General features: G+C 40.0%; 3 protein-coding genes across 6 annotated transcripts; 2 read left to right on the top strand and 1 right to left on the bottom strand.

The window, feature by feature from the left end:
- Positions 1-1,325: 1,325 nt before the first annotated feature.
- Positions 1,326-4,691, bottom strand: atg12 (ATG12 autophagy related 12 homolog (S. cerevisiae)). Its single transcript, XM_028580021.1, has 4 exons — positions 4,541-4,691; positions 2,835-2,971; positions 2,649-2,711; positions 1,326-1,522 (listed from the first exon to the last, which is right to left on the bottom strand). The coding sequence occupies exons 1-4, from the start codon at positions 4,632-4,634 to the stop codon at positions 1,463-1,465; spliced, it is 354 nt and encodes a 117-aa protein (XP_028435822.1). The 5' UTR covers positions 4,635-4,691; the 3' UTR covers positions 1,326-1,462.
- Positions 4,412-7,130, top strand: isoc2 (isochorismatase domain containing 2). 2 transcript variants are annotated; one of them, XM_028580016.1, is made up of 7 exons: positions 4,412-4,640; positions 4,981-5,097; positions 5,499-5,623; positions 5,727-5,939; positions 6,249-6,319; positions 6,448-6,565; positions 6,959-7,130. In XM_028580016.1, coding segments are annotated over exons 2-7 (594 nt in total). In that variant the 5' UTR covers positions 4,412-4,640; positions 4,981-5,096; the 3' UTR covers positions 7,025-7,130. The 2 variants fall into 2 exon arrangements, with proteins under 2 accessions (XP_028435817.1, XP_028435815.1); XM_028580014.1 differs by having other exon boundaries at positions 4,412-4,840.
- Positions 7,131-7,412: 282 nt separating this feature from the next.
- foxj2 (forkhead box J2) lies at positions 7,413-12,791 on the top strand. Of its 3 annotated transcripts, none has more exons than XM_028580099.1 (11): positions 7,413-7,654; positions 7,759-7,840; positions 7,940-8,286; positions 8,457-8,531; positions 8,617-8,709; positions 9,449-9,601; positions 9,675-10,152; positions 10,243-10,371; positions 10,487-10,588; positions 11,378-11,713; positions 12,364-12,791. In XM_028580099.1, the coding sequence occupies exons 3-11, from the start codon at positions 7,966-7,968 to the stop codon at positions 12,474-12,476; spliced, it is 1,800 nt and encodes a 599-aa protein (XP_028435900.1). In that variant the 5' UTR covers positions 7,413-7,654; positions 7,759-7,840; positions 7,940-7,965; the 3' UTR covers positions 12,477-12,791. The 3 variants fall into 3 exon arrangements, with proteins under 3 accessions (XP_028435900.1, XP_028435903.1, XP_028435901.1); XM_028580102.1 differs by having other exon boundaries at positions 7,413-7,840; positions 11,378-11,482; positions 11,621-11,713; XM_028580100.1 differs by lacking the exon at positions 7,759-7,840 and having other exon boundaries at positions 7,887-8,286.
- The last annotated feature ends 13 nt before the right edge of the window (positions 12,792-12,804 follow it).

Here is a 12,804-nt window from a genome sequence, read left to right as displayed (position 1 = left end):
TAAGGCCAGCATAAATGCTTTGTGATTGCTGAAATGTTAAAGACAACAATAACTATATGTGCATAGGTTTCCAATGAACTGAAGTCTCATCTGATATTATCACCATTATTTCCTCCAATGAGACACTCCAAGACAATTTCTTCTGAATAAACAACATTGCTCTACAGCCTTCACAGATAACATATTAAACATACAGTACAGTGTGACCAATGTAAGTTTGCAAAAGTTCACACCATGAACAAATAAGATGCAGGCTAATTTATAGTATTTGCTAGAATTAACCTTGATAACGGTTATTGTTTTTCAAATTTATTGACATTGTCGTCTTGACAAATTAAGTTGCTGATTAGAAACTAGAGACACATTTGCCTCATGTAACCTGCACTCATTAGCAACATTTCTGGTGATACATATATATTTTTTGTCTGTCAGAAAATATCTGTCCAAAGCCCAAAGCTACTCCTTTTCTCATCACAAATTCTCATATTTGGGAAGCTGGAACAAGCAACTGGTATTTTTTATGTGAAAAAAATGGCTGAACGATTCATTTTCTGATTAACTTTTCAGCTTGTTATGTTAAAATAATTAGTACCTACCAAAGATCTTTTTCTTGTCCTTTGTAGTATTTCAGGTCAAACATGAGGTAACTACCACAGTAAAACACTCCCACTTCTTGTCGTCCATACCTATGGTCCTTATGGTTATCTCTGTCTTGTTCAAGAGCCCTTAATCAAAAAGCTCCCTAAGAACTTGATTTTAGTTGCTTCATCTGCAACCGATTCTCCGTGTCACTGCACTCTTCATCTTTTTCTGTCACTAGTATCCCTCCTCCAGGATGAGCATCAGTCACCCTTAGCTCTCCAGCTGTACTCCTCCCTTTAATCCTCCTGACCAATAGTCAGACGGAGATGCAAGATCAATGGAGCGACTGAGCGTCTCGTCTCCACGCCACTCAACTCTTTTCTGTCTTTCTTGGGAATTTATGTCACAAAACCCATCCTGAATCATGTAATTCCTCTAAGTCCATCTGTTACTGTAGTGCCCCCTCTCTTCCTGTGTCTGTACCTTTTTAAAGGTGGTTCCCTCTCAACCTCCCAAAAACCTTTTCCACCAGTCTAAGCTGTTATTTGAAGGTATTTAATTATTGAACCAAGAGTTGATAAAACTGTGAACAAATGTGTCCATATGAATGGGCTCCTACCACCCACCCCTAATCAGCACCAGCGCCGAGCGCTGTGCAAAGCCAAATCCTGTGCCCACTAAGTTAAGTGTTTATTTTTGGGTGCCAAATGTGATGCCTTAAAAAAAGTGGGAAGAGCTTTACATAGTCACAATAATTTATTTACAATATGTATGTACAGAAAAAGTGAAAGAAAAAAGAAAGAAAAAACAACATTGTTTGCATGTTTGGAGGATGAATTTAGGAAAGGGGGAGGTCCGAAATGGAGTTTAAGAAAGCAGTTCAACCCCAGGCTTGAGATTTACAGTAATATAGAACCAGCTTGCCATCGCTGCCAAAAGACTGAAAAAGAGAGGAAAAAAAGACAAAGATAAATGTTAAATAAAATAGTAAGGCAGATGAGTGATGTCACAGTACATTTCCAAACATTTACAATGTACAAAACTAATGTTAACTGTTAAATTTCATTTAATATTGACCACTGTGAATTCTGGACTTTGAGATCTTTGCTGTTATTCTAATCAGTGGTTAAGGCATTTTACATTTGTAACCATAGACTGTTTACAGTCTATGTTTGTAACATGGAGCTTCCCTTTAATTGCTCCCTCTTCTGGTCAAAGCTTCACATGACCCATTTGCTTCTAATTCCAATGACATAGGCTACTACTCTAATATTTCATTAAAGATTAATGATGGCGAGATGAGTGTAAATGAGGCAGATATATTACAGATGATCTATGTGATCGGTGATACACTGTATCAGAGAGGGTTTTTGACCGTATTTTGCGCAAGTAAAGACTTAGAAATAACGATGAAGAAAAAAACAATTTCCACGTAATCCATTTATATCAATATGGTGTGTATTTTCTGGTGGTATAATATAATTAACTTAACTGTATAATAAACGGATTTCCTTGAGAAGAATGCGACTATCAAACATGTGTAAATCAATCCTTTTGGTCATAACCAGTCACGTGGTATGGACGGCCAGCGAGGCTTCGGATGTCATCAATGATGTCATTTGTCTAAAAAGATACAAGCCTCGATACGCGTTTTACGGAAAACCTCAGGGATTTCTCGACACGCGCTTCGAAGCCTTGGCACAGAACGTAACATCACTAGTAAAGACATTTAGTTATACTGTGGCTGAGTGTTATAAATATCACCACAATAATAATGTATCCTATGAAAGGTAATATTTAGTGATAATATGCTTGTTCTCATCGGTTATCCCTGATAGGGCTTGGCACATTTGCTTCAATTACTGAATCAAAACAAAAAAAGATTTGAATATACAGTATGTTGATGGCAAGCGGTGTAGTACACATGAATAAACGTGGTCTTTTGTGTGTACATGTGTTGCAATTTTATTTGGAGACATGGTTTAGGTTTGTGTGTCAGGTTCAGTTACTACTAAGATCACTAGCATGAACTTCCATGCTTATGTTTTAAGTAGATATGAACTTACATCAAAGAGGACCCCTACTTCTTGATCCGGTGAGGGGGCAAAAGACTGGTTAACATAAATGAACTGGAAAAAAAACAGATGCAGTTATATGTATAGAATTGCAAGACCTGAAGCGTGTTTTCAAAGCCTCTGTTCAAGACGTGATTTTAGGAAGTGAACAAGCCAGTAGACACATGTCATCCTTACCAGTTGTTCACTGCTGTCAAGCTTGAGGAAGCGAGAGATGAACTGAGACAAGGACTGTACTGTCCTCCCCCTGTCCACTGCCCACTTCTTTGTTTTCATTATAGGAGTGTCTCCCACTGCCTTCAGCAGAACATCAACTATAGAAATGGAGAAAATAAAAAGTGAAAGTGCTGCTCAGACTGGCAAGGGCAAATCCAAATGTCCATGATGTACTTCCAGTAAAAAGTAGATGAAATACTGCAGAATTACAAGGCCTTTTAAAGGGCCGGTGCCATATGAACTACAAAAACTAACACCTGTTGGGCTTTTGCACAATTTGTTATTATAGCCTACAATTCCTTGGGTGCAAAATTTCCTCCCCTTTAATCCCTTCTGATGTTAATTTAAATTATTTGAATTTTCTAACTGCTTTCCTGTTGGTACAATTGTGAAATACATTCGCCATGTGTACTTGAAAAGTCTTCTATTTCTTGCAATTATAAGCTTTGAGATTCACTGTTGTCGAGCATTTGCCTTGATGACAAAGAAAACTTAGCTTTATTGTTAAAAACTTGCATTGGACCTACATGTGCACAGACCATGTTTCATGTTACATTTTTACAATGAAAGTTTTGTAAATGAAACCAAAACATTGTACACACTTAAGAGTATTAGATCAATTTGTTCTCTTTATTATCATGAGTTTAAAAAATGTTAATGAAAAGTGTATGCATACACTTACATATGTGTATGCATATGCATGTGTATATGTATAAACACACTTAAACAAAATTAAATCTGCAAAATAGTAGTCAAATGTTTATGTTTGTCTTGTTCAGCTTTGTGGTTGTTGTTAGCTGTATGTCTATATTTATATATATTTTACATATTTTTATACTTTGAGAGAAACCAAAAGCCGGAGTCAAGTTCCTTCTATGCGTTTACACTCACTTTGCCATTAAAGCTGATTCTGATGAATAAAAATAGGTGGCGCAAAGCTTTGCATCCTTAGGAATAAACTTAATCACTAAAAATAAAGATTTCCGACCCTATGCTGCTCAAATCTCATGTTTTGAACATTGTAGTTAAACGACATAATTGTGCCCTCATATAAAATACAATTATTAAGTTTTCTAAAATAACTCTTAAACAGAAAGCCACCCTTGAATTCAATCTCACACAGCTAATGAGAATAATAATAATGAAAAGGAGAGTACTTCTTCTTGAATTCCTGAACAAACGTATTTCAAACCCCAAAACAGGAAACAAGAAATGTTTAATGAACTGAGCTGTGACCATAGCTATGGCTGGGACAGTTTGACAGTTTTAAGCTAAGTGTTTGTTAGCTTAGCCTCAATAAACTATTATTATATAACGTTACAAGATGTGTAATTGCTATTGGCACCATCAGTTGAAACAGTTGATATATAATGGAAATAGACTCTCTAAAAAAATTATTCTAAAAGAGCAAAACGATTTATGTTGCCTTTATAAATATTAGCATTAACTTTAGCATTGCCCAACCCGGTAGTACCACATGTTAAAAGCTAAATGTTTATTGGCTAAACAGAAAAATATGAGCATTCCTATTGGCCAGAATCTCTGTCAATCGTCTTTCACGTCATGCACCCGGAATTGCTCCCTCTCGGACTATCAACATTCCTCGTAAACAGATGGTTATTATTTGCTAATTGAGTAGCATTTTTCGATATATTACACTTTCTTACTTTTTTTCTTATCATCATTTGTCGTCGCGTCGTCTGACAGCGGTTGTGACTCATCTTTTTGCGTTTCTATTGGGGATTCTGCATTGTCAGACATCTTCAGGTAACCACTTTGCTTTGGTTAGTTGTTCCCACCCATGGAAGGTTCCCCCCACCGCACTGAGCTAGCAAGACGAACAGCGGCTGCGATTGGCTACAGAAACGTCAATCACCAAGACACGTAATTCTATTGGTCAATGCGCTTATGAGAGCTGTGTTTATCAAAGACTCATGAACTTGTGTCTTCTCTTAGCTACATGCTAGGTCAGTTGGAATATACTTTTTTTCAGATTCAGATGTTTGTTGTCTGTTAATCCTGTGCCGTTTTTGGTTAATATTGAATGCATTCTTCCTCTTTCACGTGCAAGTATACGTACATTTTCTTTTGGTTTCTAATTACACAGGAGGCGGTACATTGGACATCATACTTTATCCTGGCAGCTGAACTTTCTACAGTCCTGTTGAACCTGTCACCCACTGCTCGTCCTCCTCTTCACAATCGGACCATTCAGGCAACAACAGTAAGTTAACTTTCTTATATTTAAAATAACCTAGGATCGTAGTCATCTATGTCGCTACAATTCGTTTGTGTTAAACTATGATACCAGTTGGTCTCATTGTTATGAAGATAGTGCAACTCCTTCGAGGAAATATTTTTCACAAGGAAGGGAGTCTGTTTCCTCCTTTAGAAGATTGAACCAATGTTAAAAAATAAAGAAAACATAATTTGAAGCTCAAAAGTAGCAACTACATTGCAAACACGATATGCAGTGCTTATTTCTCCAGGTGTTATTGTTCAATGATTTACTGCTATTTTAATGTTCAGTGGCCTATCATCCCCAACACTGTACCACTACCTGCGGATATGTACCTTAATATATCTGAACACAATTTGTTCTGTCCTGTGACCTGGTTCTTGCAGTGGCAAGAATTGGCAGGCTCTCCACCAAGGATTCGGTGCTTTTCCTGTGTGACATGCAAGAAAAGTTCCGTCCCAACATCTTCCAGTTCACCAACATTGTCAGCAATGCGGCCAGATTGCTCCAGGTTGGAAATACTCGCCATCACACAACTATCTTAGTGTCAGTCATACCAGTTATCAGCCTCAGAAAAACATTTATATTCATTATTTTTCTCCTCCTTATCACAGGCCAGTCGTGTTCTGGGCATCCCGTCCATTTTGACAGAGCAGTACCCTAGAGGCTTGGGTCCCACAGTACCAGAGCTGGGAGCAGAAGACCTGACCGCTCATGCTAAAACTTCATTCACCATGATGATAGAGGAGGTTGAGAAGGAGCTGCAGACCCTGGGGAACCCCAAGCAGGCTATACTGTGTGGAATAGAGGCACACGCCTGCATTGCAGTAAGATCACCTCATAGTTTCTGTAGTTTAGCTTTACAAATGACTTCCTCCTCAGCATCAGAGAGGAAACCATAAAGACACCTGGAAGCTCCTTGCAAGCTTCCAGTAATGAATGCATTATGTTCACGGTCATGTTCATCTTTTACTCATACTAGTTATTGCAGTGAAAAATTACCCAAAAAATGAGCATGACAGAGGTAATGATGTGGCAGATGATTATTAAGCTATTATGCTGTTATTAAGTAATGTAGTTATGTCACAGAGCTTCAGTTCCTGAATTAGGAACTCTGCTTCTTGTGTTTTCCACAGTGCACAACATTTGACCTGCTCGAAAAGGGAATGGAGGTTCATATTGTGGCAGATGCAGTCTCATCCAGAAGGTATCCATGTATTCTATGCTTTTTCTGCTATATAGCATCGTTATTACCTGCATGAAATATAGATTTGTCCATGTGTGTGTCCCGAAGCTGTATATTTGTCTTACTGCTTTTGTGTCTCCCCTTCACAGCCAGACAGACCGTTTGTTTGCTCTGTCCCGACTGAAGCAGAGCGGAGCTTTCCTCACCACCACAGAGGCTGTTATGCTGCAGCTGGTTCAAGATGCCAAACACCCCAACTTCAAGCAGGTGCTTACCGCTACTGCTTTCTGGGTTACTTTTGTTTGTTTAGATGTATCATAAATGTAAGTCTGGCTGTATACGCAAAAAGAAAACACATTTGGCTTGTCCTCAGACTGCTGTCAAATAAAGTCTACAGACTGCAGCTTCAGGGCTGCCAAAATACACTGCCTAAAACCTTTATCACTGACACCAGTTGACTAGTTACAGGTGATCTTATATTAGTGTGAGGTGAGACATCATACTGCAGTGATCAAACCCAAATGTGCCAAATTGTATTTAGTTGTAAAGCTACAATATTTCCCTTGCAATCATGCCAAGATGGATTTAATTCTGAGTATGCTAGCATACTTATGCCAGCATAAGTAATGAAAGTGACAAATATATATTCTGTATTGACAGGTCCAGAAGCTTTTGGCCCACCCATCCCCTGACACCGGCCTCCTCGCCTTCTTCAGCGCTCTGTAGGGAGATCCTCACCTGTCATTTTGTCCCAGAAATACTGTACAGAATGTTACTGCTTCCAACACAATGTTAAAGTTCTTCAATAAAGTGATGCTGCTATAAATCTGTACTGCTTTTGTGTTTTTGTTTCTGAATCAAACTTTCATGCTTTGATGTTTGATAGCATGAGGGTTTAGCTCCTCCTGGATCTGAACAGTTTACCTAACCTAACCTAACTTACAGGTTGTTCCTCTTTTGATATCCTGGTGATCCCACAGCTGCAGAAACTTCCTACTTCAAGCTCTGTTAGAAGCTGAAGAGGAGGGGCCAGCTCACAGAGGCGGGTGCAAAGAGTTATGTCACAAAGAGGGAGGGATGAGTGACGTAATTCTGGTTTAGTCAAAAAGGGAGGGGAAGAAGAGAGGGAAAGAAAAAGGAAGCTCTCCGATAAGTTTTTGTTTGCATTTTTCTAAAGTTACACAGACTTTCCCAAAAACCAAGGTATGATTGGAGGCCTTGTGGGGATCAACATGCTGAAGAGAGAGCTCTGAAGGGAAAGACGGACACCAGTTTGTCAGCAGTTGTGCACAGCTGATGACAAGATTAAATATTTATTCTTTTTAAGGCCTTGGGCCCTCGAGTGATTATAAAGAGGTAAGCAAGTCACTCTTCTTCCTCAGAAAATAGAAGGTGTAGGTGGAATTGTGACACGTATATGCGGTCACATTCATGCAATGCCTTTGCTTGTGAATGACTAGTTTCCAGAGCAGCACTAAGTGTGTGAACTTGCTGGGTCGAAGTACAGGAACAGAACGGTTGACAGTGACATTACAGGCAGAGGTAAATCTACTTAAGCATTTCTCGGTATTTGTGTTTGTCGCTACAGTGTCCAAAGTAAAAGGATGTGTTGATCCAATGCTTCCTCTTCTGAACCCTCAGACCCTGGACAGAGAAAAAGAGGGACAATGTCCTCTGAACTGGACTCCAGTCTCACCAGTATTGACTGGCTGCCTCAGCTGGGAATCAGCAGCTTGCGCTCGGGGAGAGAGAGAGGAGGAGGCGAGAGGGACAAGAAGAAAGACCGAGGTAGGGAGAGGGGAGACTTCCTACCCTCTGTGCCGGACCCCTCCCCTTCTAACTACAAAGGGAAACCCCCTCACAGCTATGCCACTCTCATCGCTATGGCAATAGCAGCTGCACCGGAGAGGAAGTTGAGTTTGAATGACATCTACACCTGGATCAATGACACGTTTCCCTACTACAGCCGAGCTGGCCGTGGATGGAAGGTAAGCTCCAATGTAGAAACAACATATTATTAGTGTATTAGAATAGTAATAACTTTGTTACTAAAGTATAAGTTTAAAGTATTTGGTTTGGTGATTTGTAACCAATTTGAATATTATTTGCATCAAGTGGCTGCTGGTGCATGACTTACTTCACTTTGTGTCCTTAACAGAACTCCATTCGGCATAATCTGTCCCTTAATAAATGCTTCAGGAAAGTTCCTCGGCCGCAGAATGACCCCGGCAAGGTGAATTACTTTTGTGCATCATGTGAGATGGAGAAATGATTGTTTAAAAGAGCGTAAAGTCGTGACACTTGAACTGTATTTGTAGGGTTCCTATTGGACGATGGATGGACCTGCAGAGGTGAATCAAGTGAGGGCACCTAAACGTCCCTATCCAGAGGAGGAAGAGGAGAGCCAGGATGTATGTTGTTTAATATCACTCACTCATTAACTTGTTAACTATTAAACCTACATTGTTAAAATGTCAAGTACCCAAAAGTGTCAAGAAATCACATGAAGCACAAGGATTCTTGCATTTTATCCCCATATTTAACTTTTCATTGCACTTCTTCAATCTGACAGCTGTAATTAGTAGTAGTTTCATAGCAAATACAAATTTTAAACTAAAAACATTGTATTATTAATTACTTAAAACTTATAATCAACACGTTACAGCCTGAAGGGACCAGTGACACATTTTATCCCTGATACATATTTACTTTTAAGGGTCAGTTCACCAAAAAACCTATTTCCTAATTTACCTCTGGTGGTAGTTAGCCATGCAGGTACTGGTTTTGGTTTTATCTGTCCAGGTTTTGAGAATATATGTGTCTCTGATTCATCCACCAATAAAATGATAAATGAAACTTAATGCTCACAGCATTAAAATATTACATTTAAAATGTAACACCAACATGTCTTTCCAGAAACAATGTCCTGGTTACTCTCGCCTATTAAAAACAATTGACATAGTTTTTTGGGGATTAGTCAGCATTCACTTACAAATTGTATTGAGGTGAAGGCAGAAATCTCAAAATCTGGGCAAATAAAAGCATGGCTATGTGAAAAACATTAGTATTTCTCTACTGTAATTTTTTACTTTCTTACAGGATTGTAATAACTTTTCCACCCTTGAAAATAGTAACGCTGTGCTGTTACAGGATTCTCAAGCACCGGGGACAGAAGCAGAGAGACAAGCCTCTCCTCCTCCACCACTCTCCCACACAGACCACCAGCTTCTTAACACAGAGCCGCTGGGAGCCATCCAGCAGCAGCCACCCCACTCAGCCTCCCTCTCTCCACCCCCATGCAAGGTACAGTCACTTTCTCCCCTCTTTATCACAGTCTGGTTTGCTGCATCTAATCTAATGTCTTCTATTTTCACAGCAACAGTCACCCTACATGCCAAGCCCTCTGTCCACTCACCCTGTCCAGCATCCATCTGTCTCTCCTCCAGCTGGGCTTCCTCCTCCTGCTGCCTCCATGTCTACTACCAATTCCTTCTCACCTTGCCATCCACCCGGCCCCACTTTCTCCATCCCCGATGCCTCTGCTACACCTCTGTCTGCTGCCAATATGTCTTCTCCCTCTTTCTCTGGTGCCACTCTGTCTTTCCCTACTAATTCAGTATCTGTTCCCACTTTCTCCTCCGCTCCTAACTCAGTGTCTGTTTGCACTGTGTTAGGACCCACTCATTCCTCTGCACCTGTTGTCCCTTCATCTGTTGCTGCCCCTCCTGTTGTCTTATTAAACTCCTCCACTGATCCGCCGCTGCGTTTCACCTTCGATGAGATGAACTTACCAGACTTGTATGCGTCTTTCAAGTCTCTCTTCAAGACCATGCGGGAGAAGGGAGGCTCACAGTGTAAGTGCTATGTGTGCCCATTAACTCTATAAAGCATACATCATACACATAAACGGCTGGGATGAATTAGTGTTTTAATGTTCTTTCCAGCGGATGTTGCTCCCCTGGCTGTTCTGAACAATGACACTACCCCACTACACACGCCGACTCTGCTCCCAATGTCTCCCCACCCTGCACCGGCTGCACACCCTCCTGAGACAGAGCGCATTCCACAATACAGTGAGTCTCACATTACCTTATCATACCCAAAAATGCTTGAATTGTATTAAAATCAGCAACATAACACAGGAAAGATCAGTGCTTTCTAAAGTTACCTTCCTCCCTTCCACTTTAGCGGTGCCAGCTGACTGGTACAATAACCAAGATTCTCTGAAGAAGAGCTTCCGCATTGCCAGCAATCTAGACTGGGCAAACATAGACCTATCTGTTCACCCAGGTCTGTGCTGTTTACCAGAGTCTTGTTTAAAGGGTGGCTTCACCCAAATTCACAAAATACATTTTTTTCTCACTTACCACTGGGGGGCTTATCTGCTGAGTTTTTGAGATATCCGTGTCTGAGCATTTCTCTGGTTCATCTACAGAACACTCACAAGTCCGTGAAGTGTTAGACTAATGAAGACAAGAGCTGAAATGTCTAGTCGATCAGTCAGTAAGTCCGAATTTTTTTCCCAAACAAAAACACCAAACATTTTCTGGTTCCAGCTTCTAAAATGTGAAGAGTTGATGCTTTGATTTTTTTTGTTGAATGTTAAGAATAGCTTTTGGACTGATGGTCAAATAAATTAAGTAATTCGTTTTGGGACTCTGTGAAAGACTATATATATATATATATATATATATATATATATATATATATATATATATATATATATACACATTATCTCAGAGAAATTTCAGAGACTCATATCTCAACAGATAAACTATCTCCATGGCTTAATACCACTAGAGAGAAAATGTTTGTATTGTTGATTTAGGTGAACTGACCCTTTAAGATGTTTTTCTTTTGCAGCTAATGTAATACCTATTACATACACTTTACTAGCCAGAATGTATATTTATATAGATATAGTGGCAAATAATAAAACAATGAGTATGATTATTATTTAGATCTTTACAAAATGATAGAAATGTTGAGTAAGTCTGTGTTCTTTTAAAAAATGACTAAGGGTTTTACCTTTCTTGATAACTTTTTTTGTTCTAAAAGGCCCTAACTTTCTGTCACCAGACCTCCTGGAGAGCATGCGACAGGCAGAGCTCTGCGACTGGGCCCTGGACCCGGCACTCTTCACTTCCCTCTGTGACTCTCTGAACCGCTTCTTCACCCAGAAAGGCATGATCAACTCTGGGAGTAACTCCCCACTAGCCCTCGGTTCACCTCACTCCTTACAGGCCCCACCATTCACCTCCAATCCACCTCCTACCCTTGCCAGCCTCACTCACCCCTCACCCCTCCCTTACTCTCCCATAGTTCACCCTGCCAGTGGAGTGCAGCCGCCCCGGAGGGCTCTGCAGGGACAGGGCCTTCAAAGACCTCAGCTAACACAACCTGCTAACACAACTGGTAAGACCCCGTACATCATGTTCAAAAAGTGGTTTTCTTTTTAACTTTTGTGGCAAATGAGTGGAATCCAGTATGACATGTGGATGGCTCCACAGAGAGAGAATATAGAATAGATAAACATTTTAAACAAAGAACTTTTTTTCAGGTCTGCTCTAAAACAATACTCACGTGCCTTTATGTACACTGAAAGAGCTACTGGTCACTGTAATCGCTCTTCATCTGAAGAAATTTCTACGGTGGCCCTGAAGTTAAATTTTCTTAAGTTGCTGTGCAGTGGCCTCTCAGGGCCACCGTAAATTTCCTTCCTGAGATAATTTTAATGTAAGTGATAACAAAATCCACAAAATGGACTTTACTTTAGCGGAACTTTACACAATTTTACACAGAACAAGGACTGTGGATTTTGTCACCTAACAATTACATTAAAATCATGTTAGGAAGGAATCTTTTCACAGCCAGCAGGGACAGCAGCAGATGTTTCATTAAGATAGACTTGGAAAAAATGTGGCATTTCTTAGCCGTTTCCCAAAACGGTAGATGCAGTCTGTTGTAAAGGAGAAGTTATTTAAATACTAATAAATCCTTCCAATATTTTCTCACTTCCTTTTAGTCGTGTGCTAACTTGGTCCATGTTTCTCTTTCTGTCTCAGCTGGGATGCATCCTCAGTCTATGACACCCCGACAGCATCCTCCATTAAAGAGTCTGCACAGCAACAGTGAGGAGTTCCAGGATGACTTTGACTGGGACTCTCTGCTCGTTTGACCCTCACCGTCTGTGGAGGAAAGGATTACAACTAAACTTTTCAGTGAAATGTGGCTCTTCAGTCTTCACTAAACTTGATGCTGAGGCTGCCTCTTACTTGTGCATCTTGAAGTTTCTCTGGGCGCAAGTTTGTCACATGTGACTGAACGCTGTATTTCAAGGTTGAAAGAGTTGTACAGGTTTTCACCTTTATTCAAATTCATATGCTGTAATAACCTTTTAGCTTTTCTTCTGCAGGTAATTGGCAGGGTGTTTTTTCTGTTGGATTTTAGATTAATAAACATGTTCACCAAAGAAAATAAACTGTAAATATAATCTCGTCACATTA

The sequence above is a fragment of the Perca flavescens genome, chromosome 6, assembly GCF_004354835.1.
Source record: "Perca flavescens isolate YP-PL-M2 chromosome 6, PFLA_1.0, whole genome shotgun sequence".
NCBI lineage: Eukaryota > Metazoa > Chordata > Actinopteri > Perciformes > Percidae > Perca > Perca flavescens.
Note: the sequence above shows the minus strand (reverse complement) of the source record. Positions and strands in the feature narration are given on the sequence as shown.

Coding starts and splice junctions, on each gene's coding strand:
- atg12 (XM_028580021.1), bottom strand. CDS start 4,634: ATGTCTGACAATGCAGAATCCCCAATAGAAACGCAAAAAGATGAGTCA. Junction 2,972..4,540: donor AAATGATGATAAGAAAAAAA/GTAAGAAAGTGT, acceptor CCATTTCTATAG/TTGATGTTCTGCTGAAGGCA. Junction 1,523..2,648: donor AAGTAGGGGTCCTCTTTGAT/GTAAGTTCATAT, acceptor TCTCTTTTTCAG/TCTTTTGGCAGCGATGGCAA.
- isoc2 (XM_028580016.1), top strand. Junction 5,940..6,248: donor AGGCACACGCCTGCATTGCA/GTAAGATCACCT, acceptor TGTTTTCCACAG/TGCACAACATTTGACCTGCT. Junction 6,566..6,958: donor AACACCCCAACTTCAAGCAG/GTGCTTACCGCT, acceptor CTGTATTGACAG/GTCCAGAAGCTTTTGGCCCA.
- foxj2 (XM_028580100.1), top strand. CDS start 7,966: ATGTCCTCTGAACTGGACTCCAGTCTCACCAGTATTGACTGGCTGCCT. Junction 8,710..9,448: donor AGGAAGAGGAGAGCCAGGAT/GTATGTTGTTTA, acceptor GTGCTGTTACAG/GATTCTCAAGCACCGGGGAC. Junction 10,153..10,242: donor GGAGAAGGGAGGCTCACAGT/GTAAGTGCTATG, acceptor TGTTCTTTCCAG/CGGATGTTGCTCCCCTGGCT.